Source organism: Geotrypetes seraphini, chromosome 12 (genome assembly GCF_902459505.1).
Source record: "Geotrypetes seraphini chromosome 12, aGeoSer1.1, whole genome shotgun sequence".
Lineage (NCBI taxonomy): Eukaryota > Metazoa > Chordata > Amphibia > Gymnophiona > Dermophiidae > Geotrypetes > Geotrypetes seraphini.
This window is the reverse complement of record NC_047095.1, coordinates 76540553-76556349: the sequence shown is the minus strand read 5'-3', so window position 1 is coordinate 76556349 and position 15797 is coordinate 76540553. Positions and strand designations below refer to the sequence as shown.

The 15797-nt window shown below is 48.1% G+C and overlaps 1 protein-coding gene across 4 annotated transcripts in view; it reads left to right on the top strand.

The window, feature by feature from the left end:
- Window positions 1-15797, top strand: part of SZT2 (SZT2 subunit of KICSTOR complex) — a 523775-nt gene that overhangs the window by 174715 nt on the left and 333263 nt on the right. For all 4 annotated transcript variants that reach the window (XM_033916162.1, XM_033916160.1, XM_033916161.1 and 1 more), the window contains 2 exons: window positions 8537-8675; window positions 9406-9567. In XM_033916162.1, the coding sequence (XP_033772053.1) occupies window positions 8537-8675; window positions 9406-9567 (301 nt within the window). The remainder of the gene's footprint in view (window positions 1-8536; window positions 8676-9405; window positions 9568-15797) is intronic.

Genomic DNA, 15797 nt, shown 5'->3' with positions numbered 1-15797 from the left:
GTTCCCTCTTTCCGTATGGAAACGCTGCGGTCGGTCATTCTGGCGGTTCAGCCGGGGGAGTTTCTCACTTCTCTCGATCTGACGGAGGCCTACTTGCATGTTCCTATTCGGGCCTCTCATCAGCGTTTCCTGCGCTTTGCGATCTTGGGTCGGCACTATCAGTTCTGTGCGCTTCCCTTTGGGCTGGCCACGGCTCCCCGGACGTTCACCAAGGTGATGGTGGTCGTCGCGGCAGCCTTGCGGTCGGAGGGCATCCTGGTACACCCCTACCTGGACGACTGGTTAATTCGGGCCAAGTCGTTGCAGGAAAGCTCCCGGGTTACGGCTCGGGTGGTGGAGTTTCTCCGGTCGCTGGGCTGGGTGGTCAACCTTTCCAAGAGTCGGTTGGTTCCGGCTCAGCGTCTGGAGTACCTCGGGGTGCTGTTCGACACCTCCTTGGGGAAGGTCTTCCTCCCAGAGGCCCGGGTGAGCAAATTGCAGTCTCAGATTCGCCTGCTTTTGGCGTCCCGGTGTCCTCGGGCGCGAGATTTCCTCCAGGTCCTGGGGTCGATGGCGGCGTCCCTGGACGTGGTGAGGTGGGCGCGGGCCCACATGCGTCCTCTCCAGTATGCTCTGCTCCGGAGGTGGTCTCCCCAGAGGCACGGGATGGATGTTCCGGTTCCCCTGCGAGGCTTGGCGCGCTGCAGTCTGCGTTGGTGGCTCCGGACCCCTCACCTAGTTCAGGGGGTGGGTCTGGATCTTCCGCAGTGGACGGTGCTCCTTACGGATGCGAGTCTCCTGGGTTGGGGGGCCCAGTGTCTGGGTCACTCAGCTCAGGGAACCTGGTCCACGGAGGAGGCCTCCTGGTCGATCAACGTGTTGGAGACCAGGGCGGTCCGGCTGGCGCTGTTGGCTTTCCACTCCCTTTTGTTGGGCAAGTCGGTCAGAGTCCTGTCAGACAATGCCACGGCGGTGGCTTATGTCAATCGTCAGGGGGGCACCAAGAGCACTCTGGTGGCGCAGGAGGCGGCTCGGCTCATGGTTTGGGCGGAGTCGCATCTTCTGGACCTCTCGGCCTCTCACATTGCCGGGGTAGAAAACGTTCAGGCGGACTTCCTCAGTCGTCACTTCTTGGATCCGGGAGAGTGGTGTCTCGGCGCCGAGGCGTTTCAGTTGCTAGTGCGTGCTTGGGGGCAGCCCCTGATGGATCTGATGGCTACAAGTGGCAACGCCAAAGTACCCCGCTTCTTCAGTCGTCGCAGGGACGGTCTGGCCGAGGGTCTGGATGCTCTGGTCCAACCGTGGCCAACGGAGGGGCTGTTGTATGTGTTCCCTCCTTGGCCATTAGTGGGCAGAGTACTGCTTCGCATTGTTCGCCATCCGGGGCTGGTGGTCTTGGTGGCTCCGGATTGGCCTCGTCGTCCGTGGTATGCGGATCTGGTGAGGCATCTGGTGGCGGATCCTCTTCCTCTGCCTCTCGAGTGCGATCTTCTGACGCAGGGTCCCATTCCCATGTTCGACCCGTCTCCCTTTTGTCTTACGGCTTGGCTCTTGAAAGGGGCCGCCTGAGTAAGAAGGGATATTCCGACAAGGTGATCTCTACACTTTTGGGGTCCCGGAGGCTTTCTACCTCTCGGGCTTATGTACGGGTTTGGCGTCTTTTTGAGGAATGGTGCCGAGCGCGGGGAGTGGTCTCCTTTCGCGCTTCTCTGCCTAACATTCTAGAGTTTTTGCAGGATGGCCTGGATAGGGGCCTGGCCTGGTCTTCTCTTCGGGTTCATCTGGCGGCCCTGTCGGCTTTTCGGGGGCTGGTGACAGGTCAGCGGTTGTCAGCCATTCCTGATGTGATTCGCTTTCTTAGGGCGGCCAAGTTGATCAGGCCTCCCATAAGGCCCTCGATTCCCTCTTGGGATCTCAATCTGGTTCTTTCTGTTCTAGTGCGCCCTCCTTTCGAGCCGTTGGATGGCTGTTCGTTGAAGGACCTTACGCTGAAGTCGGTCTTTTTGGTGGCCATTACTTCCGCTAGACGGGTGTCTGAGCTACAGGCTTTCTCTTGTAGGGCTCCCTTCCTGGAGTTTTCGAAGGAGCGGGTTGTTTTGCGGCCTGTTCCTTCCTTTCTGCCGAAGGTAGTTTCTCCTTTTCATGTCAATCAATCGGTGGTCCTCCCGGTCTTGGGTAGTCGGGAGGGTTCTTCTGAGCAACGACAGCTGCGCAAGTTGGATGTCGGTCGGGTCCTCCATGCTTATGTGCAGCGGACCCGGGATTTTAGGAGCTCCGATCATCTCTTTGTGCTTCTGGCGGGTCCTCGTCGGGGGGCTGGCGCTTCTAAGGCTACTATTGCGCGTTGGATCAAGGAGATGATTGCTTCCGCTTATCTTCTGAGTCAGAAGCCGGTTCCGGAGTTTCTCAAGGCTCATTCCACTAGGGGTCAGGCGGCTTCTTGGGCTGAGTCGTCGCTCGTGCCTCCGGTGGATATTTGTAAGGCTGCGGTTTGGTCCTCCTTGCATTCATTTGTTCGGCATTATCGGGTAGATGTTCAGGCGCGTCGGGACGCGGTGTTCGGTGAGCGTGTTCTGGTATCGGCCCTTCGGGGGTCCCGCCCGTGAGAGGGACTGCTTTGGTACGTCCCAATCGTAAAGTTAACCTCTACTGGTCTGGAGAGTGCTAAAGAAGGAGAAATTAGGTTCTTACCTGCTAATTTACTTTCTTTTAGCTTCTCCAGACCAGTAGAGGTCCCCACCCTGTCTGTTGTTGTTGTTGTTGGGGCTGTTGCGCGGGCAGTTTTTGGTTTTTGCTGCGGGTTCTAGTATTTTTCTAGGGCCGGGGAGAATTGAAGAACAGCGGCTGTGGCTCGGCTGGCTTAGCTGGCGAGCTGTGGGGACCTTATTCCTTCGGGAATTTCTCCTCTGCATTTTCCAACAGCATTTTTGGGTATGTTATTTGTTACTCCTTTCGGAGTATTGTTTTTTCTCTCTGTTGTTTTCCAGTTCTTGGTTCTGCTTGGCTATTCGGCAGACTGAGGGAAATAGAGAGGAGGGGCTAGGATATACTGTCCCAAAGTTTTGTTTTCAGTCTCCACCTGCTGGTCATGATTAGATATATACCCAATCGTAAAGTTAACCTCTACTGGTCTGGAGAAGCTAAAAGAAAGTAAATTAGCAGGTAAGAACCTAATTTCTCCTTTTCAAAGCACTTGGACATACAAAGTACCATAGAAGCCTCAATATGTAGAAATCAAACAAAAAGAAACCAAGTGATACCTTTTTTTTATTGGACTAACTAGACAAAAGGTAAACCTTCTTCAGATCAGAGAGTTAATCTAACCATGCTCTAATTAGTCCAATAAAAAAGGTATCACTTGGATTCTTTTGTTTCTTCTTTTTTTTTCCTACAAATATATGGAGAATTTGTTTTTGCAGGAGTATGCTAATCAAGGCTGAACAAGCCCAATAATCTGGGGAAAGTGTGGTTCATAGGGACTTCAATTAATCTCAGCAAGCATACACAGATTAGAAAGATACAATGGCTAGGCATAAACAGAATCTATAGTAAAAGGTGCTGTAGCAGAGGGTTAGGAAGTCTTTGTTCTCAGCAAAGCTTATCACTTATCTGTAGTTGGTATTTTGACCTGAATTGGCCACTGCTGGAAGCAAGATACTGTGCTAGATGGACCATCAATCTGAACCAGTAATCTGTTTGCCAAAGTCATTGCTTCTGTCTCTCTCGCTTCTCATGCATTGCCAGGTAGACATACTAGTTAGGGCTTTGGTCTGCCACCCAGAGTTGCCCTTAGATTAATCCCCTTAACCAAGATGGAACCAGGCTGCTGGCACTAACATTTAAAAAGGAGACTGAACTCTGAGCACTTTCTGAGAGATCGGACTCCACAGATGACCCTTGAGTGGAGGAATGCTGGTCTAGTGCCTAACTCTCAATAAGCCTGGTTCTAAGAGAGAACTTGTAGAGTCTCAGCATTAAAGAGAGTTTTCATAGCAACCTGTGAACTACATATATAATTTACATATATTGGTTTGAGTAGAGAGCTGTTAACTAAAAAACTTCTTTGGATCTGTTTAGGACCTTTTTGAGACTTTGGGAAGTAGTAAATGGGAGAGAGGCCTGGAAAACTGTTAAGTCAGGCCAAGCGCACTATATATCACCCTAACCTAAAAGCACTCCTTGAGGAGAGATCTCTGGCTGGTTTCAGCCTCTTAGTTTGTGACTGAACTCTGAGGGCTTTCTTTGGAGATTAGACTCCACAGGTGACCCTTGAGGGGAGGAATGCTGGCCTAGTGCCTAACCCTCAGTAAGCCTGGTTCTAAGAGAGAGGTTGTAGAAGATCTGCATTATAAATAGTTCTCACAGCAACCTGTGAACTGCCTCTGCCCACCCATCCCTAGGCTCAAATAACTCTTATACTACTCTTAAATTACCCTCCACAATTCCACTGCTGATCTTAACGAGGACAATCTTTTTGAGAGGAGAGGAGCAGAGGACACATTTCTGTCTGAGAGGAAAGGAGAGGACCTATCTTTTGGAGAGGAAAGGAGACAGGATATTTATCTGGATAAGTATACATTATTTGCTCTGAGCTTTGCTAATGGAGGATAAAAACTAAATTTTGGGTTCCTTTATGAAGATAGTTTTAGATCTTAAAAGAACAAACTTTACTTAGCTAGTATCAATAGAGTAAAAGCCTGCTATGGTTTACTTTCTGCTAGAAATAGTCTTGCAGCTAGAGTCTGGCTTAGTCTACATTAGCACCCACTCCCTCCGAGCTCATTTCCTTTACTTATAGTCTTAATTTAAATAGTCAATTTTCCTACTTAGGACAACAGGTGAACAAGCTATTACATATTCTTCTTACATTTCAATACTTGCTAATACTCTAAATAAAGCATACAAATTATCTTAAGGCTCTCTCTATACCAGTCTAACATACCCAGTGCCTTAATAGGATTTAATTAAGCAGCTCAATAATAAGGCTTCAGACAGTAGTCCAGCAGAAAGAGGGGAGCTATCCACTCTTTTGCATCAAGTGTCACATGTATGATTATCTCCCAGTTGGCTAGAAATTATATGTGTGTGCTCACTGCAAAGAGCTCCTGGCTCCCAGAGAACGAGTCTGTTTCCTTTAGTATAGAGTTGCAGACGTGGAGGAACTGAGGGAGACAGAGAGGTACATGCCTATAGAGACATTGTAGAGATGTTCCACTTCCAGTCTGGCAGCCCCTGTGCTGCCTTGGAGGAGAGAGGGCTCCTAAAAGGAAAACATCACCCTGATGATGCAGGAAATAATCTTGTAGATAGGACCTGCCCACCAAGAGATACAGGTGCAAAATATCCTCTTGCACCGAGGATCTATCTCCAGGGGCTTCAGCCCAGAAGGGAGGAGTTAAGACAACCATTGTAGTGGAAGATTCATCATTAGGCATGTAGATAGCTGGGTGGCTTCTTGGCATGAGGATCGTCTGGTCACTTGCCTGTGGTACGAAGGTGGCGGACCTCTCAAGTCACTTAGATAAGGTATTAAACAGTGCTGGGGAAGAGCCGGCTGTCTTGGTACATGTAGGTACTAATGACATAGGAAAATATGGGACAGAGAGTCTGGGAGCCAAATTTAGGAGGGCTAGGGAGGTAAAATTCCTAGACGTCATAAATGACTGCTTCTTGGAACAACTGGTCCAGAAACCGACAAGAGGGGGAGCTATTTTAGATTTGGTCCATAGTGGCAGAACATAGTACGGGAGGTAACTGTGTTGGGTCCACTGGGAAACAGTAATCATAACATGATCAGATTTGAGCTGATAACTGGAGTGACGTCACTAAAGAAATCTACTGTACTGGCATTTAATTTTCTCAAGGACGACTATGACAAAATGAGGAAAATAGTTAAAAAGAAGCTAAAAGGGTCTGTGGCAAAAGTCAGAATTGTAAACCAGGCATGGATGTTGTTTAAAAATACCATCATGGAGAGGAAGTGAACATCACCAAGAGCAATGGCAGCGTAGTTGCTGAGCTCCTCCGAACCTCACTGCAAAATTTGCTTTTCTATGCATTGAGTTTTCTATGCATTGTTCGATTTCACTCTTCTATTTCACTCTTTATTGTGTGTGGAACCATCTGGCGCACATGGCAGGAATAAAAGGCCAGGCAGATCTGAAATCTTTTGCTTACCAACCAACTGAGGCGTTGGAGTCCCACCCGATCATAAGATAATACCACGCTGGGGCTGTGGCCTTCATCACCTGAAAAAGATTCTTGCCCGGCCACATGTAGCGAATGGCACACCTGGATGGAAGATCTTAAAGATACTATGCTTACGATTCAGCACTTCTTGCAGTCAGATGTGGCAGAAAGAAATGGGAGTGCACCTCCACGATAGATCATGACTCGGACATTGAGCCACTGCATGCTTGTTGTACCCACCTGGAACAATGCCAAGAGGATCTTCTTCTCTGGATTGAGGATGGGGAAAATTGTAGTAGGTGTAATAATATTCAAGCCTGGGGGGTGCCTGAGACATCGCTATATGGATATATGCCATTGATTCCTTTGGATCAAACAATGCACAACTTTATGCTATAATTCAAGGGAGCTAAAACTATCAAACAACTCCTCCACCTGATAGTATGATTTTCTATCAGCTGCCTTGCATCCCTTTACTTTTACTTTTTTCTACTTTTTTGGGATCCTCAGCACCACCACTCAGAGCTCAACTAGATTTCATTGCTCTAAGCTTTATGTGCCAGCTCCTCATCGGTTCCCTTTGTTAATATATATAAATTATTGCTTTTGTACAATCTACTAGCATTTAAGCATGTACTTAGTTTTTATCTTGTGGTTTCTGGCTAGGGGAAACATCACGCCGACATGTTTCGCTACTAGAGCTTTATCAAGGCTTTACCCCTATCAATTTTACCGCCAAACCTGAGACCACTCTGTCCTCAGATCTGAGGACAGAGTGGTCGCAGGTTTGGCGGTAAAATTTGTTCTGCCTTGTTGATGGTATTTTGCATATGCATTTGTTTAATGAGTTTTCTTGCAGAGCAGGTCAAAAGTATATGAACAGGGAGTTCCCCATGTCCCTCCTTCTTGTTTCTCCTCTTTCTGGGGTAATCTCTGCTTTGGTACAAACTTGAGAGAGGGCAGTGCCCAGTGATACAGGGAGGTGGAGTTGAAAAAGTAGATGATGCCTTGGGCATTCTTCGCAGGTGAGGCTGTACTACCCACAGGGTCAGGACTCATGTGATTTTCTCCTGGAAAGAAGATTGTCGCGGTAAGAACCTAATGTTCCATTAATCCCTCAATAAGGAGGCAACTATCTTGAAACAGGCATCATACATAAGTGGGAATGAGCAGACAGGAGGCAGGTTGTACTGAGTGACATGAGTGTGCAGGGGTATGAGCACCAGTTGAATTATGTAGAAAGAGGGAATTTCAGTGTGAAAGACCGGATGAGCAATTATAAGAAAGGAATGTGATAAGATACTAGAAGAAATCTGTATTTAAGAAGAGGGATAACTGTCAGATTTCTTTTTCAGCTTGCAGTGGTTAAGGATTCACAGCATATGGACTGTATTTAAGTAGATAGGATTGAATAATAGAAGAGGGATATACCGTATTTACTCAAATATAAATCTATCCAAATATAAACTGAGATAACATTTTCCCCTTAATATAAGGGGAAAAATATTAACTCGAATATAAAACGATGGTGGGTCTCTTGTACTTCCTCTCGTTGGAGCTACCGATCAATCCCTCTCTCACTCTGACTTTGCCTCTGCAACTAACTAACCAACTCTCTCCCCTTCCCCCTGCAGGTCTAACTTAGGTCTCTGGTGGTCCAGCGGTGAGGCGGGGTAGGGTAGGATTGATCCTTCTAAGCTCTTGCCTGGCAGTCTTGGTAGTAAAAAAATGGTGCTGTAAGTGCGGCAACCTCGCGAGACTTGGGAACTTGCAGCAGCCTCCTTTTTTTTTTTTTTTTTTTTTACTACAGAGACTGCTGAACAGGAGCATAGAAAGATCACTCCTGCCCCACAGGACCCTAAGGTAGGCCGAGAGGGGAGTGGTTGGACTGGTTAGTTAGTTGTAGAGGCAAAGTCACTGTGAGGGAGGGAGGGATTGATCGGTAGCTCCGACTCCCTGTATCACCGGACCACCGGGGCAGTAAACGGAGGTCTGCGGTGGGTCCATGAGGAGGGGTGGATAGATGGAACTGAATATAAACTGAGACTCCCATTTGTTTGGCCCCAAAATCTTGGTTTATACTCAAATATATATGATAGTTTTATTTTGTTATGTGTGGTTTTTATTGTACTCTTCTTAGATCTAAGTGGACAAAAATATATTTAAAAAAATAGTAAGTTGTATTGCATATTTCTGAACTACTTGTAAAAGATGTCTTTGAAGGAAGGAGAAAGGGGTAAGAGATGGGATAGTATTGTGCCTTCCTTTGGAGAGTGGCTGTGTGTGTGGGTGGAGGGCTTGAGAGTGATGTTAGGAAGAGCTCCTGGATTTCTGTATCCCTGAGGAACTTCTTATTGACTTCTCTCAGAGCCTTTGTATTCCAGAGATGATGGAAGATGACACGCTCGCAGGAGAGGCTGAGACTCGGCCACCACAGTGGCGTTGCTATGCCAAGTTGATAAATTGTCAGCATGTTTTGCTCACCTTCCTTCCTATGATGTTTTCAGGTAATGAGAGACCCTTTGCTTTCCCTTGCTAGATCTGAGGGACATTTGTACAGTATGCATGGCAACCCTAGCTGCCTCTGCCTCCTGCCCCAAGCTCTTTTCCCTCCCCCACCTTTGCTTCAGTGTTTGTACCCAATCTTCTTTCTCCTCCTCTCTCATACATCCATGAGCTGTTTCCTTACTGTCTCTCTCCCCCCTTTGCATCTACCCAAGCTAGTGCCTTTCTAACTTTGCATAGAGCTGAGAACCAGGGTTTAAATCCCACTGCCACGCCTTATGACTTTGGGTAGGTACAACTTGGATTGTAAACTCTCTGGGCAGGAAACATGTTCTTTACCTGTATGCCCTTTCATTGTTCAATCTCAATCTTATTTTAAATTTATGAAACTATTGAAAACTTATCTATTTGATAAATACGAATGTTAATTTTTAACAATATATTAATGATGTTGTTTTTTTTAAATAGGTATATGTATCTTATTGAATTGTATTTCTTCACTGAAATGTTTCAGTTTCTCTTGCTGTAAACTGCCCAGAACTACTGGTAGGGTGGTATACAAGAAAATAAATTATTATTTATTATTATTAATGTAATTCATATTGAACTTAGATTTGGAAGATAGTAGTTACAAAAGAATTCAAGCCTAAAATCCAAATTCTGCTGCATTGCTCATTGCTGTTAAAATCCTTTCACTTTTATGAATAAAACAGCTATTTCCTTTTGGTGTAGATGTGCAAATACTAATGCCATCGTTCCAGGAGAAGAGCTCAAAGGATGATGCTTCAGAAGGAGAATGCTCAGAAGGAGTGCAGATGCCCAAGACCACAGCAGACATGAAGCAGGAAATGAGCTGCAGGAGTGTACCCACTCTAAGTGTTACCCCAGCCCATGGTAATCTCCTAAGTAGTCCTTCATTGCATACTGTGTTTGAATAAGATTCAGATACGATTTGAAAAAATAGTATGCCTCCTGACTAACCTAGTAAATGACAGCAGATAAAGACCTGATTGGTCCATCCAGTCTGCCCAGTAGTCACACTCATTATACACTATATTCATGGTTAAATTGGCTTTTCTTTAATATTTCTGGGCAACAGACCATAGAAGTCCACCCAGTACTGTCTTTAGCCTCCCACTGCTGGAATGGCCATCGAAGCCCACTCCAGCCTATCCTAACCATCCTGTCACTGGAGCTTCTATCAAAGCCCTCCCCAGCTCATCCTAAACCAAATTGCCATATACGGGACACAGAACGTACAAGATTTCCCACTATGTGGTAAAACAGGGGGACAATACATTTTTTTTTAGATATATTAGTGATAGAAAGAAGTGCAAAAGTGGCATTATGAGACTCAAAGGTGAAAGAGAGAAATATCTACAAGCTGATAAAGATAAGGCTGAATTGCTTAACACATTTCTGTTCTGTGCTCACTGCTGAAGCACCAGGAGCAGGACCGCAGAAGACAAAAGCAAATCGTAAAAGAAGTGTGATAGACCCTGATCGCTTTTCAGAGGATTTTGTTCATGAGAAGCTAGCTAAACTGAAGGAAGACAAAGCGATGGGGCCGGATGGTGTACATCCGAGGGTGCTGAAGGAACTTAGGGAAGTTCTGGTAGCTCCGCTGACTGACCTTTTCAATGAGTCTCTAGATTCTGGGAGTGGTACTGGAGGACTGGAGAAGGGCGGATGTAGTCCCTCTCCACAAAAGTGGAAGTAAGGAAGAAGTAGGGAATTTACAGGCCGGTAAGTCTGACTTCTGTGGTAAGCAAATTAATTGAAACGCTTTAAAAACACAGAATGGTCAAGTTTCTGGAATCCTGTGGATTACAGGACCGGAGGCAACATGGATTCACTAGAGGTAGGTCTTGTCAGACAAATCTGATTTCTTTGACTGGGTGACCAGAGAATTGGGTAGAGGATGTGCGCTAGATGTGGTGTATTTAGATTTTAGCAAAGCCTTTGACAGTGTTCCACACAGACGTCTAATAAATAAACTGAGTTCCCTCGGGATGGGACAGGCTAGGTCAGGAACTGATTGAGTGGAAGGCGACAGAGGGTAGTGATCGAGGAAAGGGATGTTACCAGTGGTGTGCCTCAATGTTCTGTTCTTGGGCCTGTTCTTTTTAACATATTTATAAACGATATTGCTGAAGGGTTGTCAGGTAAGATTTGCCTCTTTGCAGATGATACCAAAATCTACAATATAATAGACACGTCGAATGGTATGAATAACATGAAGAAAGACCTGGCGAAGCTTGAAGAATGGTCTGAAATTTAGCAGCTAAAATTTAATGCTAAGAATGCAAAAACCCAAGATTAAGGAGTAAAGAGCTTATGTGCACGACAGAAGAGCGGGACTTGGGTGGGATTATATGTGATGATCTTAACGTGGCCAAATAGGATGAAAAGGTGACGGTGAAAGCAAGAAGGATGCTAGGGTGCATAGGGAGAGGTATGGCCAGTAGAAAAAAAGAGGTATTGATGCCTCTGTATAAGACTCTGGTGAGGCCTCATTTAGACTATTGTGTACAATTCTGGAGGCTAAAAAGGATGGAGTCGGTCCAGAGGAAGGCTACTAAAATAGTGTGTGGGGGACAGACTTAAAGATCTCAATCTGTATACTTTGGAGGAAAGGCGGGAGAGGGGAGATATGATAGAGACGTTTAAATAAAAAAAAACCTCCAAAAAATGTTACTCACTAGCAGTTGGTTACACCATAAAGATCTACATTCATAGAAAACGGGTGGAGAAAAAGCCTCAAGGCAATGCTGATGAAAATAGATTGTTTCAACACAGCTGCTGGGGTTACTTTGTGGCAATTGAGCTAAGCACTAACTTTTGCTTTGAATTCTAAATTGATAGTGCACAGTATTAGATCTTTACATTTGGTGGGTTTGAGTTTTTTGCCAATTACAAGAACGTCAGCTAAAAAAACATCAATGATTGCTGCGTGATATATATGCCTTGAGGCTTTTTCTCCACCTGTTTTCTATGAATGTAGATCTTTATGGTGTAACCAACTGCTAGTGAGTAACATTTTTTGGAGGTTTTTGATTTGTTTCTTACTACTTTGTGTTTTTTTTGATAGACGTTTAAATACCTATGTGGTGTAAATGTGCATGAGTCGAGTCTCTTTCATTTGAGAGGAAGCTCTGAAATGAGAGGGCATAGAGTGAAGTTAAGCGGTGATAGTCTCAGGAGTAATCTAAGGAAATCCTTTTTTACAGAAAGGGTGGTAGATGCGTGGAACAGTCTTCTGGTAGAGGTGGTGGAATCAGAGACTGTGTCTGAATTCAAGAAAGCCTGGGATTGGCATGTGGGATTTTTTTAGAGATAATGGTTACTGCGAATGGGCATTATCCCAGGACAAGCAGGCAGGTATTCTCACTAGTGGGTGATGTCATCAGACAGAGCCCCGGTACGGACGTCTCACAAGCACGTGTTGCTTGTAGAAACTTAAAGTTTCTAGATGCCCGCACCGCGCATGCGCCGGTGCCTTCCTACCCGGAGATCCGGGCGTGTCTCCTCAGTTCTTTCTTTTCCGCGGAGCTGAGAAGTTCAACTTCATCATGCGCTAGCTGAATTCAGTTAAATTTGCCTTCCTTGTCCGCGTTTTCGCTTTCTTTTAATTACAGTTAACAGTTCTTTTCTTTTCGGTAAAAAAAAAAAAAAAAAAAAAGAAGATTATTTCCTCCGGCGGGTCGAACGGGCCGGCCACGTGGCTCAGGCCCACTGGCTTCGACCTCGCGGCGGAGATTTTCCGGCCTATGTCCCGGCCAATCACCGGGTTTAAAAAGTGCAGCAAGTGCCAACGCGCGATTTCACTCACGGACCCTCACTGGCGCTGTTTGCAGTGTTTGGGCCCTGACCACATTCCGAAATCGTGCAGGCCTTGCTCTACCCTTACGGCACGCTCATTCAAGCGGCGTTGCCTATTGTGGGAATCGATGTTCAAGATGGACGCAGCTAAGGATCCCTCAGCCTCCACTTCATCCGATACCTCCCCGGTTCGGGCAAAACCGGCATCGACCCCTCCTGCATCGAGCGTGGTGAAACCGGCATCGCTCGCCCCGACACCATCCACGAGCTCGACGTCGGTGCCTGCCCCGGTCTCCTCGGTTCAGGTACCTCTTCCTTCCACAGTGCCACCAATGGTCATCAAAGTGCCGAAAGCTACTAAGCAGAAGCACTCGGCCTCGAAGGAGCGCGATGTCCATGCAGGAGGACCCCCTTTCGGTGCGGATCCCTCCTTATCGGCTTCGCTACGGTCCGTGCTGGAAGCTCAATTCGTTGAGCTCATGCAGACCATCGGACCCGGGCTCATCGCTGCCATACAGGGTGACCTCCCGGTACCGATCCAAAGGGGCGGTCCGCCCCCTCCCCCTCCCCCACACCGTTCGACCTCGACAACCGACGAGGACGAACGGGGGAGGGCGGCGATGCCCACGCGGCAAGCCTCGCTTACCGATATGCCGCCATTAGAACCCATTACGCCTCCGCGCCAACATGGGACCAGACCTCCGATCGATACTCGAAGCCCTGGGCATAGTCAGGAAGAGTTCTTCCGTACTCCTTACCAGACTTGATGATCCCGATCCCCATCCCGCCACCGAGACGGGCACCGATCGAGACACTCATCCTGGCACTCCTCACGCCATTCGGAGGTGTCACCGCAGAAAAAACTGCAACGTAGAGGATACTCCTCATCAGAGGTGTCCCCTCCGAGGGGCCCGGAGTACGAGGAGACACCGGTGCCCGATTCTCCTTGTCACTCCCCGATGTCCACGGACCTGGAGGCCTCATCCTCCTCCAGCCCGTCCCACAGACCGACGCTGGCGGAACAATTGTCCTTCTCATCATTCCTCCGACAAATGGCGGATGATCTGGATGTGACCCTTGACACGGGCTCCAGATACTCCAAAGAGTATCTGGACACCATGCACTTACCTAACCCTCCAACGGAGTCGCTTCGGCTCCCCTTGCATAAATTACTGGACCAGACCTTCATGCAGTGCTTCGAAACGCCGTATTCCATACCGGCGATCCCCAGCAAACTCGATGCTCGATACCGCATCGTGCACCATAAAGGGTTCGAGGGCCCTCAACTCTCCCACCAATCCCTACTGGTCGAGTCCTCCCTTAAACGCTCTCATCCCTCCCAGGTCTACGCCTCTGTACCGCCGGGCCGAGAGGGAAGAACGATGGACAAATTTGGTAGAAAATTCTACCAAAACTCCATGATGGCGTCACGGGTGCTAAACTACAACTTCTTTTTCTCTTCCTATCTGGAGTTCTTCTTGCCGGTGCTCCGCAAGTTCACTCCGTTCATAGACAACCAAGCTCGATTCGAGTTCGAGGAAGTGGTAGCCTCCCTCTCCCAATTACGACTCCAGCTGATGCAATCCTCCTTCGATGCATTCGAACTCTCGGCACGCGCCGCCGCAAGCGCGGTAGCTATGCGTCGCCTGGCATGGCTCCGTACTATCGATATGGATCCCAACCTACAGGACAGACTCGCCAACGTACCATGTGCTGGAGCTGACCTGTTCGATGAGTCTATCGAAACTGTTACCAAGAAGCTGTCGGATCATGAAAAATCCTTTCAATCCATCCTACGGCCCAAACCCAAACCTCAACAGTCTCGACCTTCCAGGCCACCCCTGATTTACCAGCGGCGTTACATGCCCAGACAAACGCCTGCTGCGAGACAGCCTGTGAAGAGACAACCTCCCCAGAAGTCTCAGCAAAAACTTCAGCCACCGGCTGTACCTAAGGCTCTCCAGCCCTTTTGACGCCCCTCCCGGGAGCATAACCTCGGCCTCTCCCATAGGGGGCCGCCTCCATCTTTTTTACCACCGATGGGAGGCCATAACCACGGACCTATGGGTCCTCTCCATCATAAGAGAAGGATACTCTCTTCAATTCCACCGGGTCCCCCCGGACCATCCTCCAAGAGAGTATCCTTCAAGCTCGACGCAGACCGCCCTTCTTCTTCAGGAAGTCCAAACCTTACTTCAGCTTCGGGCTGTCGAGCCGGTCCCGTCAGACCAATTGAACCGAGGGTTTTACTCCCGGTACTTCCTCGTCCCGAAGAAAACGGGCGACCTGCGACCCATTTTAGACCTTCGGGCCCTCAACAAGTTCCTGGTCAAAGAGAAGTTTCGCATGTTGACTTTGGCTTCTCTATACCCCCTCCTCGAGCAGAACGACTGGTTATGCTCCCTGGATCTCAAGGAGGCCTACACTCACATCCCCATTCACCCGGCCTCCCGAAAGTTCCTCAGATTTCGGGTGGGAAATCTGCACCTACAGTATCGAGTGCTACCATTCGGCCTATCTTCGTCCCCCAGAGTCTTCACAAAGTGCCTGGTGGTAGTGGCCGCAGCACTCCGGGACAGGGGTCTACAGGTGTTTCCATACCTCGACGACTGGCTCATCAAGGCCCCGTCAGCCCCAGAGGTCACTTCGGCGGCCTTGGCTACAACCTACTTCCTCCAGAATTTGGGCTTCGAGATCAACTTCTCCAAGTCTCATCTACAACCCACCCAGTCCCTCCCCTTCATCGGAGCGGTCCTGGACACCACCCGACTCCGAGCATTCCTGCCCCGGCAACGCATGGAGTCTCTTCTTCATCTCTGCCAGTCAGTGGCTACTCGCCAAACCCTACCGGCGAGACAACTGATGGTGCTCCTGGGCCATATGGCCTCCACAGTACACGTGACACCCTTTGCCAGACTCCACCTCAGGATCCCCCAGTGGACCCTGGCATCACAGTGGAATCAGACATCCGATCCACTATCCAAACGCATCGTAGTCACACCTGCTCTTCGGCAGTCTCTACTTTGGTGGATGACCTCTTCGAATCTATCCAGAGGTTTGCTGATGCACTCTCCCCCCCATCAGAAAGTTCTCACAACCGATTCGTCGAATTACGCATGGGGGGCCCACCTGGAGGGTCTCCGCACCCAAGGATTCTGGACCAGTGCGGAAAGACTACACCAAATCAATCTATTGGAACTCAGAGCCATCTTCAATGCGCTCCAAGCTTTCCAACACCTACTCCACGACATGGTAATCCTCATTCGCACAGACAATCAGGCCGCCATGTATTATATCAACAA